Genomic DNA, 12993 nt, shown 5'->3' on the forward strand with positions numbered 1-12993 from the left:
GTGCAGGCCACTCCATTTGAGGTGCCCCAGTCTCTAACAGCCGTTCCCTAATGATGCAACCTCGATGAGCTGGAGCATTGTCATTCGTAAATGCTCCCTTGCCCATGCAAGATGATGACACCTGTGCCTGGTGGTGTGGCCAGGTACCCTTGCAGGTCGTCTAGCGTGCAGACCACGCTGATGTAAACGGTTTCGAAAAAGTGCAAAAAGTACTGAAACATTGAACAGTTGAACATGTGCATTCAAAAGTTCACAGAAGGTCACATTAAATTCACCTATAAAAGTTATAATGCATTTAAGGTTCATCCTGAAATTTCACCCAAAAGCATAGTCACCTTTTATGAGAGCTGGTCGTCATAGTTAAATACTTTTATTCAGAAATAGTCAACATTAGCCAGACAACAGAATTGTACATTTATGATCAACTTTCTCTCTATACAGACAACCTAGATTATTGAACATTACAACTTGTACATTACAAGGTACAGTTAATATGGTCAACAATGTGCTGTTATTATTCTTGGTTTGTCTTGTTTAATAGTTCAATTAAGCCACGATACAATAGATATATTAACGAAATTTGGTAACTGAAAAATTAAATCGGCAAAAATAAAAAGAAGACTTCAGAAAAATGAGAGACAATCAATACAAAACCAATTACAGGTCAGGTGAATATTAACAAATGTTAATAACACAACCATAAGGATGAAAAGGCTTTGGCACATCTGATAAAAGGCTTATGTTGGTGTCTTGGCTGACACTTCACCACAGTCTCCTACACCACTGCTCAGTATGCTGCTTCGAGTTACTGTTTCTACCTCACAGAACCTTAGGCCTTCCATGAACGGGTCAGGCTCAAGCTCGATGGAATCAGAGGCAGGCTCTAGATCAGGGTCAGGATCAGATTCAACATCAGGGTCAACATCACAGCAAGAGTTGGATTCAAAACCAGTGTCACTGCCAATGCACAGAAGGCAGATAGTGCTAGGGTGAGATTCCTCTTCAGAACCGGACACAGGGCTCGTCTCTGAGCTTTCATTTGCAGATTCCTCTGCCTGTGTATCTGGGTCAGAGAAGTGCCCTTCCTGTTGCTCCTCGTACCTCAGCCTTCTGCGGCTGAGCAGCTTCTGCAGATGTAACTTGTTCGTGAAGAAAATGCTGCGCCAGCCCACCTCAAGCGCCAATAACGCCACCTCAGCCGGAACTGTGTTGCAACGCAGGCGCACTGCTTGCTCCCAGAACTCCTCTGACCCACAGAGCTGAAGAGCAAAAAAAATCAAACGAAAGAGGAATATTACACAAAACACAGGAGTTTAAACATTTTGTCCCACTGACATAATTTACAAAACATTGAAACAATAATATTCAAATATTTCTTTAGCATGAATACCTAAAAATCTATGACAGGAAACAAAATAGGCAATAGGTCTACCCTAAATTACTGATATATCTTTTCTAAAAATAGTTGAAATTTTTTAGCTGGAAGTGTATCTGTGGAACATGCCTCCTTGAACCTTTGCGACGTTCTTCCAAGCTGACCCACATCTTCAAGCTCCAGACAATTTATTATCCGCAGAAGTAAGGAGTCAGGCAGGCGCTCCAGATAGTCATAATGGCCTTTGCACAAAGCTTTGGTGTACTGTAAGACTCTTTGACCAAAAACCACACTGACTTCACCTGAAAAGAAGCCCATTTTTTCACGAGTTATCCATATCAAACCTTAAGCAGTTTAGTCTTATATACAACAAGTTGCCAGAATACGGAGAAATAACTGAAGCACTGTAGAATAAAAATAATACTGGTGGAGGTGAGCCATTGCTAAGAACATTTAGCTCGCCTGTAATATTTCAGCTAAGACAAGTTGCTGCCAAATCACTTTCTGACCACACCTTCACTGAACTGCATATAATAACGGAGCAGTAGCTGGCTCATATGACAGTACTGATACATTGTTACATTAACAATCTACTCTGTTTAAACATCACAATCAGTAATTCCATTATTTATATTTGTGCTTTTTCACTCAAATAGGCCAAATGTCTTCAATGAGAATTACCTCACTTTCTTAACTCCAGATAAAACGAATAAAAGAAAATGTTTTTAAAAAATTGCGTTTTAACACAGCCATCAGTCGTCAATATAAAATTCTATTCTTACTCTGTAGCCAAGTGTCATCCAAGAAGTCACGATGAGACTCCCTCTGCTCCCCGGGCTTGGAGTACCTGTCTACGGTTCTCGGAGAAATCTTCCACCATCTCCAAATCACCTGGAGAAATCCAAAGTATAACTGGTGCCTTGGGTTGTTGGGTATTTTTTTTGTGTGTTCTTTATTCACACATTTCAGCTGCTAGCAAGTAAACTAACGGCTCAACTAATGTGGACACCCCCGGATGTGAAAGAGAAGCTTGGCGTGGGAACTGTTCAACTTGTTAATTAAAACCTGTGTAAAATGGGTTTGGTTTATGAGCCACCGTAATAAAAGCCAAACAATTAGCTCAATTGGTTCTCAGTTCACACTTGTCTACAACATTTAAACTATGTTCACATTTTCTGTCAGTTATGAACCGTCCATGATTGGAGCAAGTTAAGCTAACGTTAAATTGACGTTTAATTCAAGTTTGCTACGTGAAAAAAAAAACTGCTACTGAGAACTCGGTTAATGTTAATTTCAATTCAAATCAATATTACTTACTTCTGACTTGTTGAGAGAAAAATGATAAAAGTTCTTATCAGGTGGAGGACCTCGTCCAGAGATTTCAAACAACGGGTCTGCGAGAAGGGACGCCATGTCACAGTTTGGGTGTCGTCATGGCAACTTTCTCACGCGACTAAGTTGTAAATGCTCAGAGCAAGTTTCTGACAAGCAAGAAAAGAATAATTTTTCCTCAAAATAAATCAAAAGACATCGTGTATTTGTTTCCATTAGTTTTAAATGGGTGGAAAAAAATGTAAGTGTTAATTAACTCTAAAAACTTAAATATTATCAACAAATGATAGTTACACAAAATTGTAGTTAAAAATCTTTTAATTTATTTATACATGTATTTATATATGTACACATATATTCACCTATTCTAGTAAAAACAAGAAACACATTGTCAAACTAATTGTTAGTCATGGGTGGTACCATAAAGACCCAAGTTCTCTGAAGTCAGGTGGATTCGGTAATCTATTTAATCCCTAAATTAGTGTTATTTTCCTTTGCTGTATATTAAAGCAAACTGGGGCAACGTTTCTCCACGGTCTATTGTTCTCTTAAGCTTTAAATGACAAGGCAAAGAGGATCACAGAACTCAAGGGGCAACAGTGAATACAAAATAATAGCTCAGATATTGTTTTCAAATGTTGTGTTTTTTTTTTCTTTGCTTCAAAATGACAAGCCAACTCCAACCATGTGAACCACCACTTCTTGTGTTTTAAGGTAACCACTTCTTGTGTTTTAAGGATCAGAAGCCTCTCGCTTTCATTAACAGTCTCTCCATTTGTTTTCATAAAATATAGTGAATATCTTAAATATGCTCATCTTACAACAAGCAGAACTGAGGTTACTTGAGTATACTAAACAATTTTACCAATATATCAATTATGTAAGTAACAAGACTAAGAAAGTCTCACTTTTCCACCATTTGTGCTCTAAGAGACATGCTTGTCCCTTTACCTACTGGGCTAAGAGCTGTCTCTGCTGGCCTCGTAGTTATGCTATTTGAGTTGTACTTGATTTAAATTTTAACCTTAGCTTATACTCACAATTTTATATGCACTGGCAATATTTAACTCGTTGACTAATAGCCTGAGAACAATGCAATGTCCCATCAACCTGCCCAGGATGTTACTCTACATTAAAAAGATTTGGATTTGGTTGCTTTGGGTTATAGCCAACTTCTAGGATTAGCACTCTGGATGTGTGGGTTAATATAGGAAATTCCTTAGTGCTGATATAGTAGCATTAAGACTCAAATGTAGCAAAAACAAATCCCTTTTGAAAATGAAACACCTGCCCTCAAACCACAGCATGTGGATTTAGATGGAACCCTGTTAATAATCTTAAAATGTAAACCCTTGCCTAATGTAGACAGTTTGTAGTGTTTTCTTTTTTCTTTTTCTAAAAACACAAGGTGTGTATATTCATCCTTGTTAATTCAGTCTGTCATACATTACATGTACTTATTTGTGATCATAAATGGTGATATGCAAAGAGCTTACAGTTTTAACAAAAACAAAAAAAGCATACAATGTTTTGTATATATAGTCCAAACAGTCCCATAGTCTTCAATATACTCCTTTGTACTCCTTCATAGTGTTGTAAACTTATTTTATGAAAAAAAAAAAAAAAAAAGTAAACCACAAGTTTTTAGTTTTTTTTCAAGCAATGTACTGCCACTAGTTGCATGACGGAACAAGTGCATTGAGCGTGTGCTGCATGCTGCCCTCTGGTGGCAAGGCCCAGGAACCGCGCTACAGGAAGGGGTTGGTGGATGTACCTCCTGAAGGGAATGACCCGGCCGGCGCTCCTGCCTGAAAAAAAGATGTCCAAGATAAGATATTACACACCAACTAAACACATCACTGCGGTGAGCCAGGTCTCTATTAGCACATTTTGACCTGATGTGATATGTGTGCTTTTATCTCTCAAGCAAGACATCTGGAAAATTATCTTTTTTTTTTTTTTCAATTTATGAGAAAGAAAGTTTTTTTTCAAAAGATCTTTATTCTATGTTTTTACTTTCTTCAAAGGCTGAGAAATAAAAAAAAAATTTGGGGACGGTTACGTTTTCTTAAGAAAACCACACACATTTTAAAATCCAGCATTCGGATTTGGATAGATGGGTTACTTGACTTGACTTGCTATGAAAGAAGGCAAAGGAAGGCTGGAGCTCACTGATTCTCATGCAATTAATAGTAGTAGTGCTACTAGTACTACTATTACACTGCGTTAGAATCAGTGAGCTCCAGCCTTCTTCAATCCTTTATAAGTTGATTGTCATAGCTGAAAAGCATCTGCTGCAATTGCATACTGTTTGAAGATGCACAGTGATTTTTGTTGTTAAAAGTTTTCAATGAAACTACCTTCTTCTAACATCCTTGCAGAATCTTTAAAAAGTAGGGAAAACAACATACAACGAATACTCACCATGAATGGGTTATTGGACATGCCAGGGATAGCCATGGGCTGCCCGAAGGGTGTAATGGTAGGCTTGCTCTGAGTGTAGACTGGGAATGCAGGACCTAAGGGTGATGGAGGGAAAGGAATTTACAACAGCTTCAGTCTGCTTTGTCCAACAGTTAAGAAATAAGCAGTAAGGGTTTCCCTTTTTTCTTTTCTAATGCAAATATTAAATCATCCTTCTATAAAGAAACACTTCTTTTACAACAGGTAAAATCATTGATAGTTAACTTAGAAAAGCTGTCAGGGATCAGAGAGGAGGAGAAAAAAAAATTAAAAATAAAAATCAACAAGACAGCCAAATTCCAGCATGTCAGATTGCATTCAGGTGTGAACAGAGCTTTATGAGTGATGTCAGATTTTGTATTTGGGCTAGTACAGAACCCTAAAGCTTTTCCCCCTAAATGCAACCTTTTGTCACTGTGCAGTAGCTGCCACTGACAAGTCACATGAAACAAGGCTTCAACCCAGCCCGCAATGCAAAAGGCCATCATGTTAGAAAAATACAATTCATAGCACAAAAAACATGCAAACAGCCTAAGTCACTGGCAGGTACTGCACAGGCGTAACAAGGTAGGAAGATGGAGGTGGGGAACTAACCATTAGACTGAGGGTGATAGGCCCCAGGTTGAGAATAAGGGATGGGAGCCTGGCCAGGGAATTGCTGCTGGAAGTTTCCGCTGAAACTGGTTGGGAGGCAGTAGGAAGACGCATTCCCAAAGCCGGCGGGCATGCTCATAGAGCCAGTACCAAAAGATGCTATGAGACACACGCAGCATGTGTGCATAGTGGATGTACACACATATCCACAATACACACACATACATACATACATACATACATACATACAGTAAATTCTAGATACTTTGGCACGTCACAGAACTATTTGGCAGTGTAACTGGGTTACAGTAAAGGTACACCACTTTCTAATTAAAAGAAGAACGTATCAAATACTTTTAAGTATAAATGTACTTACCTGCAGCTGGACCCCTGCCATTGGTCTGGAAAGGGTTGGTGGCCATGTCCGGGGCTATCGCTGCAGCAACAAAAGGATTTGTGGATGGAACAGCTAGATGGGATGAAAATCACAAAATGAGTCTTCATGCCAAAAGTAGCGATATACCAAAACATATTTTATTTCTTTAGTCAACACTGTGAGGCTTATCATCACCTCCAAAGCCAGGTTGCATGCTGGGTAACACGGGTGGGTTCTGAGCTGGAGATGAACCAAGTGCTGGTCCAAATATGTTCCTGTGAAGAAAATTATGCAATGAAGATGGACTGTATGTCAGACACGACTTGATGTAGTGAACCTCTGTGAGTGTGTGTGTCCGTTTCTAACCCTTGCACATTGCTGCCTGAGGAGGCAGAGGAGCTGAGCTCATTGTCTAACTCAGCCAGGGCAGCATAGCGGTCCTCTCTGCGACTCCCTGTCTGTGACTGAGCAGCGACAGCATTGGACATTGATGGAATTGGCACTCCTCCCCCTTTCAGAACAGATCATTACTAAATCTTACGTATCAGAAACATACATAGTCATATCTAAACAATCAAAAAGATTTCGGGGTAAATTGCTCATTTGGTGTCTACCCTTTAAGACCTTGTGAAGTGTTCACAAATTATTTCAAACTAAAATGATGGAAAGGTGTGTTCATAACATTTATTTTAACACTACAAAGTTTGCCTCAAGTGCTTGCTGTGCGAAGCACCTAGTTTAAAAACTGTATCAAAGACAAATATGCTAAGAACATTCACTGAGTAGCCTATGGCAAGAGACAGAGTGTTTCCCCAAAAAAACAGCTGATAAGAAATAAATAAGAAAAACAGCAATGTAAGTTAGGGTGAGTACGCGAGGATGTGATGAGGAAAGACAAAGGTGGGGAGGGTGGTACCTGATGAAAAGGACTTTGAGGGAGGTGATGTGCTCAGATGGGATGGAATTGCAGTGTTTCCAAATGCTTCAAAGTTGGCAAAATTGGTATTTGAATTACCCTGAGGTGCTGCAGTCATACAGGAGGAACATAATGAAATGTGGAAATAAAAACAATGGCAGTGAAAATGTATGATGGGATTATGAAGAATCAAAAAGTATGTTCCTTTAAATATGTCACCTGTTTGATCTCAACAGGACATTGGATTTTATTTTTGTTGTCTTACCTGACTGGCTTGGAAAATGTGCAAAATTGGCAAAGTTGGTAGAGCTGGCAGTTTGAGTTGATGGAGCAGCAAAAATGTCTCCTCCAAGGTCTGACAGCAAGTCGAACTTTTTCTCCTGAGCTGCACTGTGAGCCTGGGAACGGCCTAGTCCTGGAGACTGAGTGGTAGGACAAGACGGAAAAATATCTTTTCTCCAACTCAATTCCAAAAAGAAAAACAAACAAACAGACAAAGTGATATTTAAGGGCAGAATGAGAGTCGGTGTGCAATTCCACCTGCCGCAGTGGTGTCCTGTTGAGCTGCAGCGTTTTGAGGGGTTGGACTTCAGGGGTGCTGCCGGTGCTGCTTGCTGAGGAGCCAGACACAGAGACCTGAACGCTTGTTACTGCTCTTGCCTGGTCTGGAGGAACATACCTGGGTATTCATAGCATAAACAAAGAGAATGTTTTACTACAGAAACATCTAAAGCCAATCAACTATTCTTTCCTTCATAAATGGATCTGGTTAAGAGTTTTACGTTCCTTTCACAAACTCTGCAGCCAAAAAAATAAAAATAAAAAAGAACAAAGACACGTGGACAACGTAGACTGGGTTGTCAAGTAAAACATATGGTTAACCTCGTCCACAGCAGCAAAACCGATTTTGGCAAAGGTAGGTGACACTTAACGTTCAGCACTTTTTCTTTGCATCACAGTTGATAGTAACAAGGCAAAACTGCCAGGCGACACTGGGAACTTTGTGCTTTCTTGCATGCTGAAGTTAAGATGCACTCAAGTAAAGATTTTCTTTTTATTGAACTATCATCCATTTATCCTATCTTTATCCACAGGACAAATTGAGGAACTAAAATAAGAGTACACCAATGTGCTTTTTAAAAGAAAGTTTTCATAAAAATCTTAAAGTAAAAGGAACAAGTTTATGTTACCATCTTTTCTTTTCGTATTTTTCCTGAAGAAACTCTTTTACTTTCTGTGGTTCTCGGAAATCTGGAACAACTGATGTCCTGTCGTCATAAAGGCCCAACCAGATGTGTTTACAGACCTACAGGGGGCACAGGAATGAGGAGGGTGGGAGGATTGAGATGGGGGTAGGAGTGCAGACAGGACAGAGGTGAGAGAAAGCAAGGGTGAGGGGGGAAGGGATAGAGGGGGAGAGAAAGGAATGTCAATAGGTTCACTAAGCAAAGCTCAAAAACAGAAAGACACCGTAGCAAAAATCAACCCATGGTCTCAACTCTGAAAGTAACAACATGAATATATGGTACTGAAACTTTTGTCAGAACATGTGCATGATACCTCATTGCTGTGTTTCTGTAGGAACTCGATTTCCTGCTGTGTGAATGTGGTCATAGAGATCGACTTCACTCTGTGTGGGGGATTCAGCCCTCGCCTGTGGGTGGAGGAGGTAAATGTTATAAGAGGACAAGAGGAGCAGGATGCAACCCAAGGTTGTTCATGTTCCATCAAACAAGCAAATAAAAACAGACACTCTTTTCAGAAGATAACATTCTATTCCTTTGCAAGAAGGAAATATGTTTGACAGACATTTCTGGGAGAAGGAAAAAAAACTGAAGGAAACATTCACTACTGCTTAAGCATTTGAGGAACATGAACTTTGGTTCTGCTGTAAATCAAAAGGATTGTAACTTTGACTTAAAATTAAAGATGCATTAGTGCGGAAATATTTGTGACTGTTAATGTGATTAGAAGCGATCTTGAAGCTAGCAGATGATGGGCTTTTAGCAGATGTCCCCTTATCTATGACGAATTAATAAAATTAGTGGACCCGAGGCTTTTAGACACAAACTGAGAGAAATATACATTTAGGTAGTACATTAAAACAACTCTAGGAATTTACCAAAACAAGTACAAATAAAATCTAGAAACTAAAATTTTGTGGTATTAGTAATAAGCTTTTACATTCATTGATACACAGAAATCATATAGCACTACAGCCAAATATCTAAAGAAGTGACATCATGACCCAAGCTGTAAGTGCCTGGGTGTAAGAAGTACAGTTAAAGGGATATGCCACCCCCAGGCCAAATTAAGTGTATCCCCGCATTCCCGAGACATAAATAAGTGTGTGGGAGCGTTTTCCTGGCGACCCAGGCATTGTCCGAGTCTCACAGCACTGACCACTGCTTGGTTGCGCGTAATACATACATGCTAGCGTCGCCACTCTAAATATTACGCCCAACGTGAATTAATTTACTTGATTTACCTTCTAATTACTGTGTGAGTGGTGTACTTTCACATCAAGTGCAAATGACTGTGTAAATCTACACAGAAGGCTTGTTTTGCTCAAGTCGGTTTGGGAACTAGTTTCAGGTGCGGAAAATACAGCCGAAGCACACTCCCCGCTACGTCTTTGGGAATCCCCACCCCCGACTTCTTCAAACAAACCAGCGTGAAGGGGGGTATTCCCAATGACGTAGCGGGGAGTGTGCTTCGGCTGTGTTTTCCGCACTGGAAACTAGTCCCAAACCGACATGAGCAAACCAAACCTTCCGTGTAGATTTAGACAGTCATTTGCACTCGATGTGAAAGTACACCACTCACACAGTAATTAGAAGGTAAATCAAGTAAATTAATTCACGTTGGGCGAAATATTTCGAGTGGCGACGCTAGCATGTATGTATTACGCGCAACCAAGCAGTGGTCAGTGCTGTGAGACTCGGACAATGCCTGGGTCGCCAGGAAAACGCTCCCACACACTTATTTATGTCTCGGGAATGCGGGGATACACTTAATTTGGCCTGGGGGTGGCGTATCCCTTTAAGGGCTCAGACAGAAATAAAAGAAATCTTACCAGCCATTTTACACGTTTTTATTAAACAAGATCATGAAAACAAAGGAGCATTAAAAAAAATAAATAAATCCGGCACAAGAATTATTGATTAATTATACAACACAAAACTCTGTGTTTGCACCAAAGAAGCTGATAGTTCTCTACAAATGTCTCACTTATATGCAAACATAAATGGAAATATAGTATATAAAGGCCAAAACAAAGTCTGTAAAATTCTATCAACCTTGAAATTCAATATTTGGTATGACCACCTTGGTTCTTCAACACAGTCTGAACCCTCATAGAGAAGCTTTCTTGTCATTTTCTTTAAGTAGTCTTCAGGAATAGTTCTCCAGGCTTCTTGAAGGACATTCCAAAGTTCTTCTTTGGATGTCGGCAGCCTTTTTTACTGTTTTCTGTCAAGATGATCCCACACTAAGCACGTTTACATAACACAAGAAAAAAAAAAAGATTCATTGTGTTAGTCCGACCAAAAGCAGACTTTTGCCAAAAGCAAAGCAAATTTTTGTACTCTATATTGTATTTTCAAATGCTTCTCAAAACCAGGCCATACACACCCAGATCATGTGGTATCACTCCTGCATGTCTCTGCTCAACTTGACTAAAATGGGCCTAAACACATGCCCCTAAGTTCCATCTTTTTGTAAAAAATGTAAATAAATATATATATATATATATATATATATATATATATATATGTATACAGTTGAATCCTCCCAGTGAGGATTCATTTCTTCATAAGTTCTATTGTCACTGGTTTTCAGTCCACTTCTTGTGTAAATTTGGCATACCTCAGCCCTTTCTCCGTGTTTCCCTTCCTTGAAAATGGCAATACAGCCAGGGCTTTGCTGACATGAAATCACTTTCAGATACAGTTAATTTGCTGTAGATAGTTTTTAGACTACTATTTTTTCTCTTGTACTCCAGATGCCTAAGAATTATTCAGGACACACACATATATCCGCATGCCAATATATGCCACACTTTCGGCTGATAGTTTTTTGGAATTACCTTAGTGCAAAAAAATATTTTATGTCTGTCAAACCCGGCTATTTTTGGCATTTTCCGCAGATGCAACAAATGAAAAGGGGAAAAAAATGTGACAGGCTGTGACAGGCTGTAAGTAACAATGAGACCAAAGATCATTTAAAATTGGTTCTTTGCCACGTGTTAGTAAGGTGCCTTTTTATGCTTAGATGATTCATGGGTCAGTGTAAATGGGCTTAACCAATGAAAAAGACTTTTGTTTTACAATAGTCCAAGACAATGACTGGACTGAAAAAGAGTATATTATAGTTTATACTATATATAGTAAATACTGGCGCATCAGAGAACTATTGTTTATTGTCTTTGAAATTAAATTCTGGCTAAACGGAAGCAAATATAAAGAAATGAGTGAATGCCCCAGACTTTTTAACTGTACTGTATGTCCTTTCAAAAACAGCATACACAAAAAAAATTATGATAATGTTATATCATCATGACGATATGAAAAGGTTGTAAATCTTTTTCAAGCAGCCCTATCCCTCAAACTGAGGGTGTGTGTGTGTGCGTGAGTCTACAAGTGACGCAGGAGGCCAGCAACATGATGTAAAATGCATGATAAATTCAGTTGAAACTTGAGACAGTTTGTAAACCAACTGAATTACAAAGTAACTGGCATTTGACAGCTTTAATGTTCCTGCGAATAAAAAGAAAAAGAAAGATCTGGTTTCCAGTTACCGGAGACTGATGGGTGCCTTACCCATGTGGACTAACATTGAAGGTTAGAGCAGTAATTTTTGTTTAGTTTTTTTTTCCCTACTGTATCTTTAATCTGTGCTTGATTTAGATAATATGAGTCTGATCTGACTTTCAAAAACAGTGATTTCATGATGCTAGGAAGAAAACGAATCCTGCCTTAACACTTTCATAATAATTTGGGTTTCTGAGGGAGTCGTTTCATCAACGAGCACTGGCGACCCGTTTGCTCTATTCGCCTTTCAGCTACTTTCTAAGTTGAAAGACCCACCCTACTCCCTCTAATTTAGAGGTGTGTGTATTTGGGGGGGGTCGGTTCAGTTCAACTTCAAGAGGAGGTTCTTTGACCTTCTGTTTTCACATACGGTTATCAAATATTTGTCCATCAGCAATAGTTTGGTATCTAACGTTTTTGGCATGCTAAACCTTGACCAAGCGGGCGTCACGCTGTAGGGATAAAATAGCAAATCATATTATTCTTAAACGTAGCTATAAACAACCCAATCTCCCTACACTTCCAAGCCCAACCCAACGGCCTCTGACTGAACCGAAGTTGGCGTCAACGTTACCTGTCCTTACTTTAACACTAGCTAACGAGCTAACGGTGCCAACCTCACAGATCCTCACAACAACCGCGGCATCACGTCGTTGCCCGGTGGACGATTAAAACAATAAATGTTATACTTCAACTCAAAATGACACTCACAAGATACCGGAGCAGGTAGTACAGACGAAGGAACCCACTGTCATGTTGACATAGGTCGGGCCGCGTTGGTCGCAGTCGAAGCATTTCCTATTCGCGGGCAGGCTAGTCATTTCACGGAGCATCTTTAGGTGAGTCTCCTCCTGCTTTCGCTTCGCACTCGTCGCCATGGCCGAAAACAGCGGCTTGTAAAACCGGTGCGGGGGGACGGGGGGACGGGGGGGGGGGGTTAAAAAAAAAAAAAAAAAAAAAAAGTTTGGTCAAGGTACCCGGCGTAGCGAGGGCGTCTTGGGGCAGACTGGCCGTGTCTGACGGCGGTGACCAGGAAGACACCTAAGTGAGGTCTAGTGGGGAGATTGGGCGACTGACAAACAACTTCTTCTACAAATGAAACAATAAGACAACCGCCAGCTCCCAC

At 39.8% G+C, this 12993-nt stretch overlaps 2 protein-coding genes across 6 annotated transcripts; both read right to left on the reverse strand.

The window, feature by feature from the left end:
- Positions 1–402: 402 nt before the first annotated feature.
- On the reverse strand, positions 403–2788 carry fbxo36b (F-box protein 36b). The gene is made up of 4 exons (XM_075482411.1): positions 2693–2788; positions 2158–2266; positions 1505–1677; positions 403–1259 (listed from the first exon to the last, which is right to left on the reverse strand). Exons 1-4 carry the CDS (start codon positions 2786–2788, stop codon positions 738–740), a joined length of 900 nt encoding a protein of 299 aa, XP_075338526.1. The 3' UTR covers positions 403–737.
- Positions 2789–3007: 219 nt separating this feature from the next.
- On the reverse strand, positions 3008–12945 carry agfg1b (ArfGAP with FG repeats 1b). 5 transcript variants are annotated; one of them, XM_075484042.1, is made up of 13 exons: positions 12579–12668; positions 10384–10546; positions 8617–8710; positions 8247–8362; positions 7597–7735; positions 7322–7478; positions 7057–7164; positions 6507–6651; positions 6336–6415; positions 6141–6233; positions 5765–5923; positions 5132–5226; positions 3008–4515 (listed from the first exon to the last, which is right to left on the reverse strand). In XM_075484042.1, exons 2-13 carry the CDS (start codon positions 10431–10433, stop codon positions 4456–4458), a joined length of 1296 nt encoding a protein of 431 aa, XP_075340157.1. In that variant the 5' UTR covers positions 10434–10546; positions 12579–12668; the 3' UTR covers positions 3008–4455. The 5 variants fall into 5 exon arrangements, with proteins under 5 accessions (XP_075340157.1, XP_075340155.1, XP_075340159.1 ...); XM_075484040.1 differs by lacking the exon at positions 10384–10546 and having other exon boundaries at positions 12579–12945; XM_075484044.1 differs by lacking the exon at positions 12579–12668 and having other exon boundaries at positions 10356–10443.
- Positions 12946–12993: the final 48 nt, after the last annotated feature.

Source organism: Odontesthes bonariensis, chromosome 14 (assembly GCF_027942865.1).
Source record: "Odontesthes bonariensis isolate fOdoBon6 chromosome 14, fOdoBon6.hap1, whole genome shotgun sequence".
In the NCBI taxonomy this organism is placed as follows: Eukaryota; Metazoa; Chordata; class Actinopteri; order Atheriniformes; family Atherinopsidae; genus Odontesthes; species Odontesthes bonariensis.

What these genes read in the sequence shown, in the direction of transcription:
- agfg1b (XM_075484040.1), bottom strand. Translation starts at nt 12,745, where the DNA reads ATGGCGACGAGTGCGAAGCGAAAGCAGGAGGAGACTCACCTAAAGATG. An exon ending in CTCAAAGTCCTTTTCATCAG is followed by an intron (nt 6,652 to 7,056) that starts GTACCACCCTCC and finishes CTGTTCTGAAAG; the next exon opens with GGGGAGGAGTGCCAATTCCA. An exon ending in TCAGGCAGCAATGTGCAAGG is followed by an intron (nt 6,416 to 6,506) that starts GTTAGAAACGGA and finishes TTTTCTTCACAG; the next exon opens with GAACATATTTGGACCAGCAC.
- fbxo36b (XM_075482411.1), bottom strand. Translation starts at nt 2,788, where the DNA reads ATGGCGTCCCTTCTCGCAGACCCGTTGTTTGAAATCTCTGGACGAGGT. An exon ending in GGATGACACTTGGCTACAGA is followed by an intron (nt 1,678 to 2,157) that starts GTAAGAATAGAA and finishes GCTTCTTTTCAG; the next exon opens with GTGAAGTCAGTGTGGTTTTT. An exon ending in CGTCGCAAAGGTTCAAGGAG is followed by an intron (nt 1,260 to 1,504) that starts GCATGTTCCACA and finishes TTTGCTCTTCAG; the next exon opens with CTCTGTGGGTCAGAGGAGTT.